Below are 21771 nucleotides of genomic sequence, written 5' to 3'. Positions count from 1 at the left end.
CCAAAAGTCTACTTATTTCACTGGAGAATAAAGCCCTAAACAAAGAAGACGTCTCTGTTGATAGACTATCAGGCATTGTGGAATATAGGAGTAGTCTTTCTGCTGAATGAAATCTGGTAAGCAATCACCAGGTAAACACTAGGAAGAGTGGCTACCTGAGGGGTAGGTAGGTAGTAGGGTGCGTGTGTGTGTGTGTGTGTTGCTCAGTCATGTCTGATTCTTTGCAACTCCATGGACTGTAGCCTGCCAAGCTCCCTGTCCCTGTGTGTGTGTTGCTTAGTCATGTCCAACTCTTGGCAACTTTGTGGACTGTGGCCCACCAACCTCCTCTGTCCATGGAATTCTCCAGGCAAGGATACTGAAGTGAGTAGCCAGTCCCTTCTCCAGGCGATCTTCCCAGCCCAGGGATTGAACCTGGGTCTCCTCCATTGCAGGCAGGTTCGTTACAGTCTGAGCCACCAGGGAACCCTGATCATAAAAACGTTAGGATCCTGGGTATGGGTAGTGGTAGAATGTGGAGTGCCCTATGGGTGTTTGGCTAAATGCTGTCAGTGCCACCAGGCAACAGGAGTGTGGTCACTCAGTTTTAAAGATGTATTTAATGTGTTAGCCTAACGCATGTATTGACTAACGCATGTATAGGTTTTTTTCTTAGCAGAAGGGTCAGCTAGGACCAGGGCGTCAGGTTCCCTACATGTGCAAGGGAAAGTCTACTGCTCTGAAAATGACTGTGCTGTCCTTTAGGCAAAATGATGTGCACTGCCTGGATCATGCAGTAACCAAGAAATGAAACTATCTGGTCCTTAAGCATTATGTGTTTTCTTGTTTTTTGTTTTGTGATCTGTTTTTTAAAGTATATGATATTAGATACATGCAAAAGAGAACACATTATATAGATTAAAAGTTATAATAAAATGAGCATCCATAAACCTACTACTCCAACCAAATATTGCTATTATCATTGATGCTGGTTTTTGTTTTTACTCTAGTACTGATCAGCTAGAACGCTAATGAGCAGTAGGGACTTTTCTTATTGGGTTGAACATTTTATAGGCATGGTCTCATTATCCTTTCTAATTGGAGTTGAAGAAAATAAAACCTGAGAGAAGATATAGCACTTAGTGAATGACAAAATTGACAGTCAAACCACTTTTGTCTCCAAATCTCTGTTAGTACATATTTGGTATGCTTTCATTCTCTTTCTTTCATTTATTCATTCTCATTCAACAAGCTGTCAAGGCTGAGAAAGATTTAGAGTTTCCTCCTGTGCAAGGAACCAGACTTAAGATATGTTTATATCTCATAGAAAAAGGGTAGTTCTGACCATTCTCACCAGATAATCTTAAGTCTAATCATATTCCACTTTGGTAATTTGAAAGTAGAATTTATTATCATGATTTACTTCATTTTTACATGTCACCAAAGAAAATACATGCTTATGATTATAATTCATCATAATAGCTACCATTTCTTGAGCATCTTATACTAGACTGAACACTTTATAGGCATTATCTCTTTGTTATTCCCAGCTATTAATACAGTTGAAGAAACTAAAAGCTCAGTGAAATCAAGCACTTAGTTAATGGAAAAATTGAGATTCAAACCACTTCTGTCTCTGAATCTGTATTCTTTCATATTTGGTATATGTTTCTATTCATTCAGTCTTTCATTCATTCTCTCATTCGTTGAATGATTGATATGTTTAAGGAGAAGTTTTGAAATAACAGCTTTATTGAGATACAATTCATATATCATGTAATTCCCCACACATGAAGTAAACAATTCAGTAGCTTTTAGAATATTCATAGAGCTGTGCAGTTATCAGTATAGTCAATTTAGAACGTTCTTATCCCCCAAAGAAACCTATGACCCTGTCTCTAATGATTCACCATTTCTGGACATCTCTTATAAATGGAATCAAACAATATGTGGCCTTTTTTTTCTGGCTCCTTTGACTCAGAGTAGTGTTTTCAAGGTTCATTCATGTTGTGGTATGTATCAGTATTTCAAGCCTTTTTATTGCTGAGTAATATTTCAGCATAATTATATACAGGTAATACCTATATATAATATATATAAGTAATACCTATAAATAATATATAAGTAATACCATATTTTGTTTATTCATTCATCAGTTGTTAAACATTTGGGTTTTTTCCACCTTTTAGCTTTATGATTAAGTGCTGCTGTGAACATTGATGTAAAGAGTTTTGTGGACATATGTTTTCATTTCTCTTGTGTACATACTTAGGAGTAGAATTGGTAGGTCATATGGTAACTCTAATTAGTATTTTGAGGACCTGTGAGACCATTTTGCAAAGTATCTGCACCATTTTGCAGTCCTCCCAGCAATGTATGAGGGTTCTTATTTTTCCACATTTTGGCCAATACTTACTATCTGTCCTTTATAGACATCCTAGTGGGTATGTGGTGGTATCTTACTGTGACCTAATGACTGACACTGTTGAGCATTTTTTCATGAATGTACTGGCATTTATATGCCTTTGGAGAGCAATCTATTCAGAATATTTGGCCATTTTTAGTTGGGTTGTTTGTCTTATTATTGAATTATAGGAGTTCTTTATATATTTAGTGTACCTTATCAGATATATGATTTCCAGATATTTTTCACTTTCTTGACTGTCCTTTTGCAGAATTGAACTTTGATTTTAATGAAGTTCAACTTACCTTTATTTTTTGTTGTTGTTTGTGCTTTTCATGTCATAGCTAAAGAAGTCATTGCCTAATCCAAGATCATAGAGATTTATACCTCTGTTTTCTCCTAGGGGTTTTATAGTTTTAGATTTTACATTTAGCTCTTTGATCTTTCACAGAAATTTTTAACCTTATTTTGCAGTATTTTGCTTTGAGCAGAGATATTACCAAATGAAGGTTTCCTTTTTTATCGTCAACATCTTGTTATATTTCCTCTTAATGTTTTTAATTACATGATCGTGTGCATGTAATGGACACATGCACACATGCATGCACAATATTTTTTAAACCAGGTCCAGTTTTGTTAATTCTGACTTCCTAATTGGAAATGCAAGCAGCTCTCACTGCTTTTAAGGGCAGCAGAAAATCACAGTGGAGCGTCTCACTTTGGAAATAGATATGACCTTTGGGAAAAAAATTATAAACAGAGTGTGCATTTTCATAATTTAAATCTTCATCATGAACATTAGCCAAACTTACTTTATATCTATATTAAAGTCTTCTCAAGAAACACTTACTAGTTCAGAATTTATGATTTAGGTGTGATTGCTTGTTTTTTGTTGTTGTTTCTATAACTTGAATTTTAGAGTTAATAATTTCTCCACTCTTTTTTAGGTGGAGATGGGATAAGAGTGTATACATGTGTGTACAGTTACTCAGTAAATATCTGTTATGGGTGCATATGAGTAATGTATATGTAATAACAGGCTTCAAATAATTTTTCTCATTGTTCTCATAGGTAAGCCATTCTTATCAGGATGTATGTTTTTATTTTTCTATAAGAAAGTCTCTCTTTATTTATGTATAAGTATATACATATTTGTATATACACACATGTCCATATCAGACATAAATATAATTGTTTAATTATGATATCTGTTGTGGAGAATAATACTATGTCAACTCAGAATTTTTCAAAGTACTTTCACCTACACTATCACCATCTCTTATAAGATGGGTAGATGAGGAACAGAAGCTCGAAAAGTCTACCTCTCACCTCAGTCACACAGCTAATATATGTTGCAGTTTTCATGTATTCCCAAGTATTTTGATTTTAAGATCATCTCCTTTTGTTCTGTGATACTATCTTAGGAAATCAAATCAAGGCCTTGTCCATTTTTCAAAATAAATCTAGATGAGTCCATTCAACTTTGTAGTGGCTTTTCTTTTTTAAAAAATACTATATGGATGTATATTACAATAATTTAACATATATCTGAATATATATGTTATTTAGATATAACAATGTATAAAAACATCTTATATGTCAGCTTAATGAGTTTTAACAATTGTATACACCCATGAAATCAGCACTCAAGAGTGAGATGAAGAACATTTCACCCCAGGAAATTAATTCATGCCTCTTTCCAGTCAGTCATGCTTCCCCTCCCCAAGGAGCCACTGTTCTGATTTCTGTCAACAGTTTTGTTTCTTCTTGGATTTCATATCAACAGGCTCATACAAAATGCTTTCTTTTATGGTTAACCTCTTTTGCTTAATAAAGTGTTTTCAAGAGTCATCCTTGTGTGGGTATCAGTATCGGTTTTTTTGTTTGTTTTAATTTTACTAAAGATTATTCCATGGTATGAATTAACTACAATTTGCTCTCCATTCTTCTATTGAAGGACATTTTGGGTTGTTTTCAGTTTTTATCTATTATAAATAAGATTGTTATAAACATTATTTAGTACCTAAGAGTAGACTAGGGTAGATGTATATTCAGTTTATTATAAAAGAAACTGCCAGTTGGTTCTTTGACGTGGATGTATCATTTTACAGTCTCATCAGCAGTGTACAAATATTCCAGTTATTCCCCATTCTCAAAATGTTTGATATTTTTAGTCTGTTTTAGTTGTTCTGGTTGGTCTGAAATGATATCTTGTTGTGGTTTTAATTTGCATTTCTCTGATGCCTAGAGATATTGAGCATGCTTTCGTGTGTTTATTGGCTGTTTATCTTTTTTGGTGAATTGTCTGTTCTAGTCTTCTGGTTTTATTAGGTTACTCATTGTTACTGTTGATTTGTAGGAGTTCTGTATACATCATGGATACAGTCTGTTGTCAGATATATGTTATGAATATTCTTCCCAGTGTGTGACTTATTTAATGGTAATGGTTTTATGAAAGAAAAGGATTATGTGAATTTCTTAGACATGTCCGTAAACCTAAGTGGGAAAAAATTTAATGTCTCTCTGAGTCAACAGAGAAGTCCCTTGAAAAGTCTAAAGGGACTGACCTATATGTATTTTCTAATGATCTCTCTGGTTAAGTATCTGTTTTTATGTTGTTAAACTCTAGCCAGAGCACTTAGGAGCTGCCCTGGTAGCTCAGCTGATAAAGAATCTGCCTGCAGTGCAGGAGACCCTGGATCGATTCCTGGATCAGGAAGATCCCCTGGAGAAGGGATAGGCTACCCCTCCAGTACTCTTGGGCTTCCCTGGTGGCTCAGACAGTAAAGAATCTGCCTGCAATGCGAGAGACCTGGGTTCAATCCCAGGTTTGGGAAGATCTCCTGGAGGAGGGCATGGTAACCCACTTCAGTATTCTTTTTTTTTTTAATTTTATTTTATTTTTAAACTTTACATAATTGTATTAGTTTTGCCAAATATCAAAATGAATCCGCCACAGGTATATATTCTTGCCTGGAGCATCCCCATGGACAGAGGAGCCTGGGAGGCTGCAGTCAATGGAGTCGCAAAGAGTCAGACACGACTGAGCCACTAAGCACAGCACAGAGCACTTAACTAACTGATCACATTTACCTCTTCCAGGTAAACGATCACATTTACCTCTTCCAGGTAAATGATCACATTTACCTGCTTCTAAAAGGATAAAAGTCATAAAATTCAGAATGTATATATTGCTCAACAAAGGACTGATGGCCCCAGTATGCTGCAGGTGTTTTCATAGCCCTGTATGAGCACACGTCCTGGAGAACACATCCCTTCCCTTGTGTCTTGCTCTCAGTCGGTGTGGTGCTGTCACCTTGGTTACTGCACAGGAGCTATGTGAGGTAGATAAGGTAGCTGATGGAATCTCTATTGTCATATTAGGAAGCCAAGGAATGAAAAGGTTATGACCTATCTACGGTTACAGAGCTAACAACCATATAGGTTGACAGCTTTCCAAACCCGGAATCTTTGTGTTCTTTTTTCTCCCTTTGGCCTATGTGTGCGCTTGGGCTCACACACCACCATATCCATGCCCATATAGGTGTAGCAAGAGGCCCACTTGTTAGTTGGAGCATTTACTAATCCTGGGAGCCCGAAGTGGTAGCTCACTAGCTCCCCAAGCCATGTCTTTCTCAACAAGCTGAGCTTGCAGATCTCTATAAAGAGCTGTTTGGAAATGGTCCCTTCAGCTCCCATCCCCAGGAACCAGTGTGGTCTCAACTTTATGCTTGCATCCTTACATGAACACACATACATATGCACACATATTAGAAGTCCACATATATTATGTCAGTATGTGTAATTTAATCTGTTTTTATCTCTGAACACCCTGGCATTTATCATCACTCCTTTTAAACTATGACTGTCTTGGACTATTTTAGAGCGAACCGTAGTGTTTCCCGTTGCTTTATAAAATAAGAATGCTTTGTTGATGGCATTGTGAGCCAGAGCCACTGTCTCTCTTCATCCTGCTTGAGTCAAAGTGACAACTAATTCTATGACTCTTACTTGTTTTTCTGGCAGTTTTAAATGCATATATTTTGTACATCTGTTCAAGGAGCTGATATGGCCTTAAATTGAAGTTAGATTTTCATTTGTCTCTGTAAGGGAAGACTTTATAAAATGAATTGTTTGGATTGGACATTTGGCAGTTGGAGGGAAATAGTTTCAAACTATAAGAGACAACAGATCAAAGAGGGAAGTAAACAGGGGACTTGGTGCACGGGGGTGGAGGGGTGGGGGTGGGGGTCATGCAGCCAGTGGCTGGATCCCCAGCGTCTTTGTGGTCTTTGCCCCTGGGTAGGATTATGCAGGCAGGTCTAACAGGCCCAGTCCTGTGTGCAGCCCCTTGGTCTCAGGAACATCAAAGGTGAGTGGTGACATCTCAGCATTACATCCTTTTCTCCTAACTTTGCTGTCAGCTTTGTCTGTTATTCGCTCAGTCATGTCCAACTCTTTGCGACCCCGTGGACTGTAGCCTGCCAGGCTCCTCTGTCCATGGAATTCTCCAGGCCAGAATACTGAAGTGGCTTGCCATTCCTTTCTCCAGGGGATCTTCCTTACCCAGGGATCGAACCTGGGTCTCCTGCATTACAGACAGATTCTTTACTGTCACCAGGGAAGTCACTAAAGCTTTAATAACTAAAGTTGTCAGCTTTAGTTGGTTTATTTTCCCATTAAAAAATTCTGCAACACAAGATGATACGGCGGCTTTTCCATTCTCTCTTTTCTGTTGGATGTGGGTAAGCCTCATTCAAAATGAGATTTGTTCTGTCTTGTTGTGTCATTTGTAATTCAGTTCTGAACAAAGAAATGACAACTTAATACTGAAAAATGGGAGCATCTAAGTCAGTTTTAGCATTAATGCTTGCATTTCTTTAAAACAATAATAAGTTTGAAAGGGAAGTTTAGCAGTTAGAGGTTAGAAATTAATTTTGGTGATTTGATGAGTGAAAAAGTTCACCAAAGGTATTACTGTATGAAATGGTATGCTAGTTAACACAAGTACAAGGTAGGAAGGTAGGAAGACATCAAATTACACAGTGTTCATTTAAGCCTACGTAGCTATGTATCATCATGTTTTAACCTGAAGTTTTATTTATCTCAATGTCTATTATTTCAGATCACTAGCTTTACTTAGTTTGATTTTTTTTGATGTCCGTATATGCATAGGTAGATAAGCCTATTAAAAATTTTGGATCCACAGATAACTAGGGCTAACTAGTTTTTTCAAATGCATTTAAAGTATATGAATTCCCAAGTTTACTGTGGGGAAGCATGTATGAGAGAGGACCTGGTCTGTAAAAAGAGCCATTGTTTCTAAGACCAGTTCTGTTTCTTATTTCTGGTGGCGGGGGTGGGGGTTGTTTTTTGTTTTTGAGTAGTTAGTACACTCATTTGATTCAGAATTTAAAAGATATAATGGCATATGCTTTGCAGATTCTTTCTCCTAGCTATTTACTTCTCCTCCCGGGGATGCAACCAATGTTTTCATCTCTAAGCTATTCTGCTTTTGATAAACTTAACTAAATTTTGACATATTTATGATAAATGGGTGCCTAGTGTTTTATGTTCTGTTTATGTCACTTAGCATGATTTTATTACCTAACATTATAGACTGAATAAGAGCATAGAATTATTTGTGCTTAAATATTTACTTATTGGTCATTTTAATTTTTTTGTTTAATTTTGTTGCTTTTAAAAATAGCAAATGTCAGCCTACTTGTAAAAATACAGATACTTTTTTAATTGAAAAGTTACTATATTTTTATTTCACACTTTAACACATCTGAAATTCTGTATATTCAGTGATGATACTTACTGTAAGTAGTGTTTTTTCCCCTGTGAATATGTTATTAAATTCATGATATCAGAATCAGTAGAGTCTTAAAATAGAGGAGAAATGATGTTTTCCTCATGTGTTTGTTTCTCAGAGGGCAAACAGTTAAGGGTGTGATAACATCATAATCTTGTTCTTTGTCACTAGATTTGTTATCAGAGTAATTGAATTAGTTGCAGATTTTATTCCCCCTTCTCCCTGTTCCCAGTTTAATATGTATGAGAGTGGTTAACCTCAGAGCTTAAAAAAGGACAGTGTATATTTGCCTTGTGTGTTTTCCTTTAAGTGTTATAACGTATCCAAAGTTTTAGACAAATTAGATAGCAGTCTTTATTATTCAGTGTTTCTATGTTATTGAACTCAGGCTTGGCTGCTTGCAGCCTGAAAGCCAGTACTTAAGAAGTGAGTGTTGGTTAGAAAAGGAAAGGTTGCTTAATTCAGGAGGCCAGCAATCTGGGCAGAAGGCAGACTCGTGTCCAAAAACCAACTTCAAAGATTCTGCTCAACTGTGAATGTTTTTAAAGGGAGAATCATTTGGGGAGGGGGATCAGTCTTCATTGTCTTCCACCGTGTACAGAGTCAGTGGTGAGGGAACTGGGCAGGGCTCCTGCAGTCTTGTACTAAGCCTGAAGTCCACCTGCGTGGGGGCCTCCGTTCCTATAGAAGTCAAAGGTACTTTGTTATGTATATTTCTTGGGGAGGAACCAGAACCCTACCTCCTGGCTGCATTGATGTTACTTGTGTCTCTGGGCTTCTGCTCCCTCCCTTTCCTGAAAAGCAACTCTTTGAATCTGTCCTTTGGAACTCAGGGAAGGTCAGGGAGGCTGAAGGAGACCTATTTCCTACAAACTAGAAATGGGAGACAGAAAGGATCCCACAGGGTCTCGTTCCGTTTCATCTGGATATTGTCTATATATTCCTAGGTCTGTTATAAAGTTCTTAAAAATGATTATTTTTAAAGAATATATAGATCATGAAGTTGGTAGAAGTTTTCTCCTTCAGCCATAGTGGAGTACATACATAGGTGTGAAACACACACACAGGTGTGTGCCTTGCCTATAGTGTCATTTCATTGTTTACACATTCACTTGTTATGTTTCATGTATTTTACATATATATGAACATAAATATATATATGTTTAGTTTTGTGATTGTGTCCAGTGTGTTGATGGGACTTAGTATATGTTGGTATGTGTTGTTCAGTTGCTCAGTCGTGTCTAACTTTGTGACGCCACGGAGTGCAGTATGCCAGGCTTCCCCGTCCTTCACTATCTCCCTGAGTTTGTTCAAACTCATGTTCTTTGAGTCGGTGATGCCATCCGACCAGCTCATCCTCTGTCGCCCCCTTCTCCTCCTGCCTTCAGTTTTTTCCAGCATCAGGGTCTTTTCCGGTGAGTCATGTCTTCGCGTCAGGTGGCCGAAGTATTAGAGCTTCAGCTTCAGCATCAGTCCTTCCAATGAATATTCAGGGTTGGTTTCCTTTAGGATTGACTGGTTTGATCTCCTTGCTGTCCAAAGAACTCTCAAATCTTCTCCAGCACCACACTTCGAAATTATCAATTCTTTCTAACTGATGAAAGAAAGCTGAAAGAAAAGCCTCTTTTATGGTCCGCCTCTCACATCTGTACAGGACCACCAGAAGAAGCCTAGCTCTGACTGTGTGCCCTTTTTGTATATGCAGTGCGAGTGCTGGGTAACAGATCTTAAAGGGTGTAATGGTTAACGTGTTTGTGTTTTCCTTCTTTTAGTTGTACTGTTTTAATTGAAAGCCTATTACATGTACATGTAGGAAGAAATTTGGAGAGTTGTTAACTACAAACTTCACTAAACTGACAGTTATTTCCAGAAGGGTCTGTGAGAGACAGAAGAGGAGGAAGCTGTGTCTGTGTGGTTGGGGGCACAGTGCTATTTGGAGTATTCCTACTCTGCAGGATGTGATAATTTACTAATGATTAAAAACATGAAAGAACTTTGTATTTATTTAAACATAATGTCCACATTTAATGAGTAGAACCCAGGGGTTGACATCATCTGGTAGTGGTGAATTTGGGGGATTATAATAACATTTTATGCTTTTTTTTTTTTTTTAATCTGCTTTAGTTTAGAACATAAAGCGCATTTTCCCAGAGATAGTCTTTGCAACCATTATTTAAACAAGAGGTTTCAAGGAAGTAGTAAACTTTTATAATTGGTTTGGCCTTTAATACTAGCTACAGGAGCAATTACTTGGATTATCATTTTAACATAATTTTTCACCCAGCAATCCTTTTCAAAGTATTGTCTCCTTAGATTGAAACATTGAAATACTTTCTCTTGCCTGCAGTGCAACAGATTAAGAGGCAGAAGCAGGGACAAATCAACATATAAAATTGGATCAGGCGTCACTCAGGAACCTTTGTGCCAGTGGTCTGGGTTGTGTAGATTTGGGAGTTGCAGGAAATCCAGAGAGAGACAGCAGATTGCTGCACCCTCAGTGCTCAGTGGACGAAAAGAGGATGAGGGCCCTGAGGACTCCAGGGCAGTCAGCTTCCCACCAGGAGGAAAGGGATCTTGAGTCGGTGTTGGCAGTTGTGGATATTGATAGGAATGAGGGATCTGGGTGAGAACAGGAGTGTTTTGTCGGTTTATAGCCCCTGGTCAGTTAGGAGAATGGTCTGGGACTTTTTGCTGCCCCTTGGAAAGGGGGTCTGGAGGGCTGTGGGTTTCAGAAAAATGAACAGGGATATGGGTGAAGGTAGAGTATTGAAGTGGCATTGCATGTGGCTTGTGGGTTTTATGGGTGTTGTTTACAGTCCTTCTATACCTGTGGAATTCCAGTGCCCCATGAGGCACCTGTTTCCTGTTTCACATATGACGTGTTATTACAGAGAAGTTAGGATTATGTAATGTAATTATGATTATATGAGTGTGGTTCTGATTATATAATTAAACAGCTACACTTAAGATGACAATGTGCAAATGAGATTTTTTTCACTTCATGAATGGAAATGTATATATATTTATGTTTTTAAATTTTTATTTATTTTTATGTATCCATATGTGTACACATACACACTTTTTTTTTTTCTTATGGAAACCAAAAAAAGAGTTGGTAGCAGTTTTGTTAAACATTCTCTCCCCACCGCCCCAACAGATTTCCAGTGCAGATACACTTTCATTATCTAAATTTAAATATCCCTATGGTCGCTCACCATGGATGAGTGTGGAGTGTGGCTTTGGTTTGCCCTCTCTTGTACTTGTGATAGCTAGATGCTCCATTTCCCATCTCTGTCTTGAACAGTGTTTCTAGTTTGGTCTTGAAATGTTACTGCAATTGTCCTTCCAAATTATGTTCTTTTGTGTGGATGTAGTTGCAGAGTTTTGTTCAGGATAATACATTTTAGAATTTGAACCAGAGGAGACTTTCCACCTTTGACTAGCTTGGGGCAAAAACACCTCTGTGTTAATTGTTCTACACTCCAAGAAAGTGGCAGCAAGTGGTTGAGCTAAGGAGACTGCTTGCTTTTAAGAAGAGCAAAGAAGCTATGTAGATCCGAATTTTAGCTCCAGCTTGGTAGAAGCTGCCAGTCAATCTCCTACCATCTCTTTCCCTTTCATTGGAGCACCAGCTGCCACATCTGGCTTCACTTTTGTTTTCCAAATGAGTTTATTAGTTTTGCCATTTTGGATATGGCTGGGTTGACCCAGGAAAGACTGGTCTGGGAAACACTCCTGACATTTCAAATAGAAGCAAAACTAGACATAAGTTGATTTGAGACAGAGTTTGGGGCCATCCCTGTGAGCCCTTCCAGCATCAGCCAAAGCATCGGACTCTCATTCCCCTCCCCGCAAAGGGGGAGGAGTAAAGGGGTACAGTGTGAAGGTCCCCAGATTTTTTTTGGCTGTACTCTGGGTCAGTCGGGCTCTGATATGGAAATCTGCTCTGTCTCTCCTTTCTTGCCTGCAGGCTGGCGGCTCTCAGGTCATCTTTACTAATCCTCTGGAGATAGTAAAGATTCGCCTACAGGTAGCTGGAGAGATCACCACAGGACCCAGGGTCAGTGCCCTGAATGTGCTCCGGGACCTGGGACTCTTTGGTCTGTATAAGGTGGGTAGATTCCCTTGGGTTATCTCAATAGAGAGGTTGTAGTGTACTCCATAAAAATGTGAAAAAATGTCAAAACCAGACTTCTTCCCCATAAATGGAAAAACAATCTTGTCCAGCAGGGTAGTTCCTAGAGTAGAAAATCAAAACGAAAAGAAAAAATCAGGACACTTCTGTTAGAGGCAGTGGGATGCACAACCACACCATCTTCAGGCTTTTATGAAGCTGCCAGCAGGGAGGCCAGCGCCACAGACCCGCTGGCTTCAGGCTCACAGCCTTTTATTTACCGGTGGATATGGGAAAAGTTTCTTTGGTGTTCTTTTGGGGCTGGTTTAAGGACTGACTTCAAAATAGTCTTATGTTTATTTTGAGTCTGAGCTCTCTCTATTGTTATCTTCCCAGTAGGAGCTTGTCTTTGTCTTAATAATTTGACCACAGTGAAACAGTAGTAGAGTTTGGTAGGATTCAAGTCTTTAAGAAGTTAAGTGGTGGGATTTGTCAATAATGAATTGCATTTTAAAAAAGCAAAACAAAAGCAAACCAGAGTGTACTGTACTTTAGCAAAATGCCAGTCAACAGATTCCTTCCCTGCAGGTATGCTTACTCCCATCATTACAGATCAGATGTAATGGAGCAGAAGCTATTATTTTTCTTAAACAAGGAAGAGTATTTCTTTCTCTTCTTTTGCCTGGTGTAAGGGGAGGGATACAAAAATTTAGCTTTTATAGACAACTGTGTTTCCACAGCGTCTGATTTATTTATAGATCCATCACTGTAGAAATGTATAAATTGGCTTCTGTAGCTGCAAATTGGAAATTAGAAATTCTCTCGATTAGAATCACAGCTACACAGCTCTTAGGAGTCCAGTAAACCAATGATGCCTGTCCTGAGAATTTTGTACATACTTTCCCTTCTACCCCCAACTGCCATCCTTTTTAGAATTCCCTTTGAAAACTGACTTAGCATCTCTCAGAGAGTCCCAGGAATTTTTTTTTTCTTTAATGTTTGAGTTTGTCTTTTAAAAACAGAGCCATCCGGAAAACAAGTACCAAAGATGGAGTATTTCCCTGGCCGGCTAAAGCCTGAGCAGTAGGCTAGCGTGGGCTGAGGAAGGGGCAGTGTCAGTCACCAAGACAAGCTGTCTGACTGGATTTCTACTCTCAGGGAAACTTCCTGTTAAAATATTTTGTCTGGGTTTCCCTGTCCTCTGCCATTTAGGACATGGCAAGTGAGGAGGGAAGTTTGGTGCTTTCTTTTTCCCCTTCCCTAAAAGGTTTTAGTTGTTCAGTTGTGTCTGACTCCTTGAGACCCCATGGACTTCTGTCCATGGGATTCTTCAGGCAAGAATACTGGAGTGGGTAGCCATTCCCTTCTCCAGGGCGTCTTCCCGGCCCAGGGATCAAACCCAAGTCTCCTGCATTGGGGGCAGATTCAAGGAAGCTTCCCTTCCTTATCCATGGCTCCTACCCATAGCTTCTTACCTGGTACTTCAGGGGCTCTAAGCTGGGTGGATTGAGTTGGTAATGTGTTAGTTTGAGGAGCTGCCTTTGTTGGTTGCTTTGAAATCAAGCTATCAAACAAGTCTGTTCCCAGCCACACCCCATCCCCTGGCACTCACCAAGGCGACCCAGAAGGTCTGAACATTGAATTTTTATTAACCTTAAAATATGAATCCATACTGGAAATGCCAGAAAATTCTTAGTTGTCAGAATACCATCGTTAACTGACTCTAGGACTTCCAGATTCACCAGACTCTCAAACTTTGAGCCCCGTCTCGAGTTCCCGGTGCCTGACTTGTTATCCTGTCTCTCTTCCATGTCAGTCTCAATGCTGTCTGAGGGACATTTCAGGCTTGTCAGCCTGGATCCCTCGTGGTCATTCACACCTTGTTTATACAACTGTTTTGCACTATTTCCTCACTCTGTGACAGGGTGCCAAAGCGTGTTTCCTCCGAGACATTCCCTTCTCTGCAATTTATTTTCCTGTTTATGCTCACTGCAAACTACTTCTGGCTGATGAAAACGGACACGTGGGAGGCATAAATCTCCTTGCAGCTGGAGCCATGGCAGGTAACTATTTTTTTTTTTTAAGCCCAAAGAGTCCCTACCCAGCCCACCCCCATTCTCTAAGTACAGAATCTCTGTGCTCCTCTTCTTTATTTCTGGAAAGGTTATTGTTTGTATCTGACTTAGTTTAAATATGATTGCCTTTTCTCCTTTGTGGGGTGCGCTATAATTCTGATGAGCGTTAATTACATTTGCATAATGTGGATAAACAGCTTAATGCAGCTTAGGAACTCGCAGCCAAATTAGCTCTGCCCATCGCAATTGGGCTTTCATCAGTTACTGTGTTTCTTAGCCTCCTCTGCCCCTGAAACCTTGGGTGCAGTCAAGCTGAGCATTAATGTAGAAAAGTTCTTCATCACATCAGTTGCTTTGTTGCACCTCATCCTGATGCACAGGTCTAGTATCCCCTCACTTTCTTATTCTGTATAGTAGAATCAACATGATTTGGCTCCAACTTGAGTTTGAAACTGTCCATGTTCCTTCTACCATCATCCTCATCAGACCAAACAAAGTCATACTTCCTCAGCAGCACCACCCTGCGGTGGCATCTCTTCTTGGCTCTTAACATGCTTTGTCTTTTATTAATGGTTGTTTACATAAGTTCTGCCCTCTCTCCTGTGCCCGGAGCCCCTTGGAAGCAGGGGTTTCAAATGCAAGACGGTGCTAAGAAGCTTCCTCTCAATCCCATGCTCCAGCCTTTCTCTTGTGTTGAGAGGGAGCTGATTCCAGATAGAAGGGCAGGACCAGGTTGTCCTTCACTGCAGCAATCCTCAGACTTGGCAGAAGAAGGAAAGGGCATGTGTTTACTTGCCATCACCACTGCTTAGGGAGAGAGACAGGCAAGGTGAATGAACGCAAGCCCAGTGCTGTCCTTGGCTACTCAGGTGGCTCTGACCACCCAGGCTCCTGCATTACGTGCCTTCTCCTCTGGTCTGTGGGCTCAGCAAAGCAGGGCAGCCTGGGTACCCCTGGGGGTGTGGTATGGAGCAGGAACCCTGGGTTCCAGGGGCGCTGGGTGGACTTGTCATTCTTCTCATCCATGATGACAGGGAATGACTCGTGATGAGGAAGAAACTCTCCCAGGGAGCCTTGAGCCCTTATTTGGGGCAGTCACTTGCGGTTATAATTCAAAAGCCAATAATGCTACCCGCTCAGCCTTGGCACTGAGTGTTCATCCAGCTCCTTTCAGGTATGCACCAGAGCCTCCCCAGTTGGAGTGAGGGCCAGCACATCTTTCCTCATCTTTGCTCTCTGCTATCCAGACAGCAGCAAAGAACACTCTAATCATGGACAGGCATTTCGCCAGTGGCTGATGGGACCAAGTAAACGTTTCATGGAGCTGTCAGCACCAGCTTCTTGCCCACAGACACTTGATGTCAGTTTTCAGAATTAGAAATGAATTTTTCTAATTTTTACCTGTAAAGCTTTGCTGGCAGGCACTGAGAACATTCAGGATTCAGAACATTCCAAAGGCAGCAATTTACCTAGTTTCATGTGAATAAGGTATAGGGCTTGGCGGGAGGATATTTGCATCGTCTCTAACAGAGCCCTCCCCGCCGCCTGCCCCAACTACCTACCCTGAGTGGCCAGCTCCATCTGCCTAGTGATGATTCAGTGAAATTCAGGCCAAATTGAATTTCTTCCCCCTGAGGAAGATTATCTTGCTTCTTTGTTCCCTGTTTTGTTTTATAAGTGAAAGGTGTGGTTGTGAAATCCTTCTTGAGTGTCCTGCCGCTGATGAATCTCAGCGTGGCCCCAGGGAGCTGGGGCACAGGAAACGGCTGACAAGGCCTTTTGATGATCAGTTCCCCTACTGTTCCCTAACTGGTTGCCTGGCCTCCTCTGCTTCAGTTGTAATGACTTCTGTCATGTAAGCATGTCTGAAAGGAGTCACAGTCACCTCTCAAGTTAGCCCCTCAAAGGGTGAGTGGATATGAGTATTGATATTCACCTCATACAGTAAGGTGACAGGAATCAGCAAAAAAAAACAACACTACAGTTTGCTATCAGATATATTTAGCAGCTCATTAAATTGACATTATCGTCATTCTTTATTATACATGAAAATACTGTCTTATTTAAGAAAAGGAAAGAGGTAATAAAATAATTGAAACCCAAAGGGGAACACTGGGAGTTGTCCTAGTAATATTGCTTCATTTATTCCTCTCACTGTTCTTTGGGATCATGCAACATAGAGTGATCTTCCTAATTCAGAACGAATAAGAGTTTTGCCCCGACTCCACTGAAGCAGCTAGTGGGATTATATCTCCTTTTTCCATTAATGCCCAAGGTATCTATCTAAGAAGCATTGAGTTAAAGCAGTTACAGTTGCTAATTGTACTGTTGGTTGTTAGCAGTCTGTCTATCCTCTGTAAGGTATTTGGGATGAATTAAATGTGCCTTTCTCCTGGAAGGTGTGCCCGCTGCTTCTCTGGTGACCCCTGCTGATGTCATCAAGACAAGACTGCAGGTGGCTGCCCGCGCTGGCCAGACGACATACAGTGGTGTCATCGACTGTTTCAGGAAGATACTCCGGGAAGAAGGGCCCTCAGCATTTTGGAAAGGAACTGCAGGTAGGGCTGGAGCCGTGCAGAAAGGCTGGTTGGCACTGGGGTCCTGCTCCCATTACTCACCTGTGGGCTTTGCTGTAGCCATCCTGCTGTTAACTGCCCCCCTCCCCCTTTCTCTATCTTTTAGCTCGAGTGTTTCGATCCTCTCCCCAGTTTGGTGTTACTTTGGTCACCTATGAACTTCTCCAGCGGTGGTTTTACATTGATTTTGGAGGCCTGTAAGTGCAACTTTGCAAACTCCCTTATAAAGAAAGCACCAAAACCCCAGACAGGTGTTTGTTCAGCCTATAAAGGCATTTTTGGGATAGCAACCGACAGGACAGAGGACCCTACAGGAGCAATACGTTTAAAACAAACCATGGGCCTAAGATTCTTCACTGTTAGAGGAGTAAGACTTGGACAGGGTGACCCCATACATAGCATTAAGCAACTGCTTGGGGAAAGTTTAGAGAGGAAGCAAATTAAAATGTAATATGAATAGTTGCCTTTTTAGTGTAAGCAGATACTGAGCTTCATGGATTTAGGTCCTTATTTGGCCTTTTTACCAGAAGTAATATAAATTTGTGTTAGTTACACTTTTGTAAACTTTTGAAAACTCAGTCAAGCCCTTTCACACCCTCATGATTTCATTATTCACCATAATTTATTATTAGATAGATTTAGAAGTTCTTAGAACTAATTCTCTGCAAAAAAAAAAAAAAGGTTCAAAGAAAGGTTATGCCCATGGACATAATCACTGGTGAGATTTAGGCCACAAATTGCGCCTTTTGACAGTTAGTACTTGAAGCTTTCACCATGGACAAGAGGAATCACTTGAATTTGCTGGGAGGGGAAGGTTGTACCCAAAGCAAGCAATTACCAGCTTTTCAGCAGAAGATCAAATTCTGTATCTGAGTCTTTACTGCATAAACCTATGAATTCTTTTCCTGCTCATAAGCCAGATAGGGAGTTAGCTGTTGAACCAAGAAGTTGAGGGACTTATACAAAGAAAGTAAGGACAATCTCAGAGTTTCAGGCTTTTCAATACTTTTGCATTCTGGAAAAAGTAAGAATTATATTTACTTCTCTTTAAATAATTTTAGTAATAACCTTTGCGAGCTTATTACTTTAAAAGTTAGCTTTTAAAATTATGTCAAAATAAAAGAAAATGTAAATTTTCTGCAGTTAATTTATGCTTAGTGTAAAAAATTGGGAAAATAGAAAAATCATTCATAATCCTACTTCCCAGAGTGGTAATATATGAGTGTATTTCTTTCCAGTCTCTCTTTCTGTGGATCTACTTATGTGTATGAAATGGAGGCCATTTCTCTTCTAAATCAAATATGTGAATGTGTTGCTTTCAATGCAGCTATAAATCATGACTAGTGCAGCGTAATTGACAAGGAAATAATTGGACACTCTTCTTGGTGACACATGGGTCAGACTGAAAGTGTTCAGTGGTGTGTCGTCTTCATTTTTTTGGTTTGTTTTTTTGGAGTATAGTTGCTCCTCAGTGCCGTGTGTCTGCTGTTCATCAATCTTGAATACACTGACCATTGACTTTTCCTATCAACAGCAAACCCTCTGGCTCAGAACCAACACCTAAGTCACGCATCGCAGACCTTCCTCCTGCCAATCCTGATCACATCGGTGGATACAGACTCGCCACCGCCACTTTTGCTGGCATTGAGAACAAGTTTGGCCTTTATCTCCCCAAATTTAAACCTCCTAGTGTTGCTGTGGTTCAGCCAAAGGTGGCGGCGGCAGCTCAGTGATAAGACAACCATTCAGTGTGGCAAAATGGCGCCCTAGAAAGAGAAGCCTAGGAGAGCAGCCTTGTAATGTATCCAGTCAGCTGCATGGTGCTGACTGAGCTGAAGAATCAAATTATTCTTTCTATATGACATATACATATATTTGTTTATAAACTAATCATTTGCCCAGGAAAAAAAAAATTACAATGCAGTTTGAAGCTTTAGTTTTATGTGTTGAAATGTTTTCTAAGCCTTGGCATGAATTAGTGTTCTAGACTGCTTTGCACAGCTTGCACTTACAGCGACTGTACATATTGTACATCTTTGTACAGAGACATCTTGGCACCTCATCCCAACAAATCTCATTTATAGAATGTAATGCAGTTCTGAGTGGCTTGAAATGTACAGAATGTTTTGAAAGTGTTTTATTAAGAATCACACGAAAATAAATGTATTAAAATTAAATTCATTCTTTTATTGGTGACTTATGGAAATAATGCATCAAATTGGATGTAATTAATTCCTAGCTTGTTTTCCGTTCTGGAGTAGAAAGGTATTTGCTGATAAGAGGCATAATGAGACCAAGTGCTGACACCATTGAATAAGAGACCCTTTGCAACAGATGCATGCCAGTGGATGCCGGAGGACCAGGCTAACGAACTGCGTGTGCTGGTGTTTCCATTTGTATTTCACGTGTGTATAGATTCTCCTCTGTTCATCAACCAAAAGGCATTTCCAAGGCAGCGCCTCTCCTGTCAGTGCGCATATGGCAGGGATGTCTCCAGCATTACTGGCTTAGTTTTTGCCTTCCTCTGACACAGCAAGGCAAGGGCCTAGCTTTCAAAAGAGTAAAGAATACTTTGGCAATTTTCATTCGTATGGATATGATTCCAATCAAAAATAAAATGCACACCAAAATGTATGCATGGAGTTGGATTTTCCTTCATAAATGTACTGATAGTGCTTTTGATTTTGATTCACTACCAGTTGCCAATGACTAGTGATCAGGCTTCCCTCTTTCCTGCTTTTATAGGAAATCATTTGACTTGGAAAGGGCTATGGTGGAGTAAGTGGAGAAGAAGATTTAGTGGGCTCTAGCTTCTTCCTTATGAATCTAAATACAAACTGCTTATTCCAAAAGTCACTCACCAAGGGTGTGATTGCTAATTTAGACCTAAACATACATCTTGACAGCCACATCTACACTTTGCTCTTTGTGATTTGATGTGTAGCATCAGAATTTATTTACTTTAGCAAAGTGCTTTGGGAAAACATTACTGTCGTTGCCAATGAGCTGGGATAGGAGAATGTATGCAAATATTTTCAAGGGGTGAGCCTGGAGATGAACCAAGTCACTTAATATCCTACACATGGTTCACCAGTTGATGGCTGACAGCCCTGTAACACACGATAGGCTCTCTTGAGGCCTTCCAGAACAAAAGAATTAGCTTTGAAAGCAAGTTATTTCCAAATGTATTCAGTTGTTCTCATTGGAATGGAATAAATAGCAACACAGTTGTTTTGCTATTACCACCTCTTAAAAATGAACAAGTAGTCTGTGGATGTGTTCTTACAAAAATTCAGAAATATAGCATAAGATGTAAAAGTGCCCTCTTTACCCTAATTCTCCCTTCCTCTCCCTGCCCCAAAGGTAATCACTGCTCACAAGTTAGAGTATAAAATTTTAGTCTGTTTTCATACATATACATATATATATATATATATTCATATACATTTTATATTTTTAAAATAGAATTATGCTGTGTATGTGTTCTGTGACTTGCTTTTGTTCACTTGTTCACTTTTGAGATCTTTGCATGTCAGTTCATAAAGATTTATCTTAATTTTTAATAGCTGTATAGTATTCTAGTATATGGGTTATACTTTTCATAAATATTCCCTTATTGAGACTTACTCATTTTTTTAACTATTGCAAGCAAAGCTGTAGTGAGCAGTAAACACCTTTCTATACATATTTTGTACATGTGCTAATATTTCCTTAGGATGGATATTTAAAATTGGAATTGGTACTTCATGAGATAAATGGGTTTTACATTTTTATATATGTTGTCACATTGTTTTAAAAAGGCTTTGCAAATTTACTTTCCTTCTGACAGCATAAGGAGAACTCTTATTTCTTTGCAGCTTCAGCAAAAATGGATATTGTCAATCTATTTTAGGCAAATCGTGATAGGTAATCAATGCTGTTTTAGTTTTCATTTTACTAATTACTAGTGAGGTCAAATGTCTTTTTGCATTTACTGACCATTTGTGGATCTTTTTATGATTGTAGAGTATGCAGAAAGTCTATGAAAACATCTTTATGTGTATGTATACACAGATACATACACATAGATATTTTTTTAAGGAGATGGTCATAAACACCTATGTAACTACCCGGGTCAAAAAAGAAAATTTCTGACACCTCAGAAGTTCCCTCCGAGGATCCTTCCATCACAACTCCTGTTGTCCTCTTTAGCACCATCCTGGCTCTTCATTTCTTCGCATTTCTTTATAGTTTTACCACCCATATATACATTCTTAAACACACTTTTTAGTTCCTATTTTTGAAATTTTTGTGAATCAAATTATACTGTACACTTTCAAGACTTGTTCCCTTTTCTAAACATTATAAAATTCATCCCTGTAATTTGCTGTATAAGCTGTAGTTTGCTTATTCCATTGTTTGAATATAATAATTTATTTTGCTGTTTTACTCTGAACATCGGCATCTGGGTTGTTTCTAATTTGGGGATATTACAAATGGTGCTGCTCTGGATATTTTGTATGTGTGTTTTAGAGTTTTGTTTTGTTTTTTTTTTTTTTCAGATTTGGAGTATGCATTTTGAAAGGTTTCCCAGCTGGCTCAGTGGTAAAGAATCAGCCTGCCAGGCGGGAGATCTGGGTTGGATCTCTGGGTCGGGAAGATCCCCTGGAGAAGGAAATGGCAACCCACTACAGTATTCTTGCCTGGGAAATCCCATGGACAGAGGAGCTTGGTGGGATATAGTCTGTGGGGTTGCACAAAATCAGATATGACTTAGTGACTAAAAAGCAACTTCCGCATGCATTTTTAAAAGGAAGTATACCTAA

General features: G+C 39.5%; 1 protein-coding gene across 2 annotated transcripts in view; it reads left to right on the top strand.

Annotated features, from left to right (window-relative positions):
* SLC25A12 (solute carrier family 25 member 12) overlaps positions 1–19600 on the top strand; it is a 98596-nt gene extending 78996 nt beyond the window's left edge. For both annotated transcript variants that reach the window (XM_070358422.1, XM_070358416.1), the window contains exons 14-18: positions 12172–12312; positions 14240–14378; positions 16790–16948; positions 17073–17163; positions 18501–19600. In XM_070358422.1, coding sequence (XP_070214523.1) covers positions 12172–12312; positions 14240–14378; positions 16790–16948; positions 17073–17163; positions 18501–18699 — 729 coding nt within the window. In that variant the 3' untranslated portion in view covers positions 18700–19600. The remainder of the gene's footprint in view (positions 1–12171; positions 12313–14239; positions 14379–16789; positions 16949–17072; positions 17164–18500) is intronic.
* The last annotated feature ends 2171 nt before the right edge of the window (positions 19601–21771 follow it).

This window comes from Bos mutus, chromosome 2, assembly GCF_027580195.1.
Source record: "Bos mutus isolate GX-2022 chromosome 2, NWIPB_WYAK_1.1, whole genome shotgun sequence".
Taxonomy (NCBI): domain Eukaryota; kingdom Metazoa; phylum Chordata; class Mammalia; order Artiodactyla; family Bovidae; genus Bos; species Bos mutus.
Note: the sequence above shows the minus strand (reverse complement) of the source record. Positions and strands in the feature narration are given on the sequence as shown.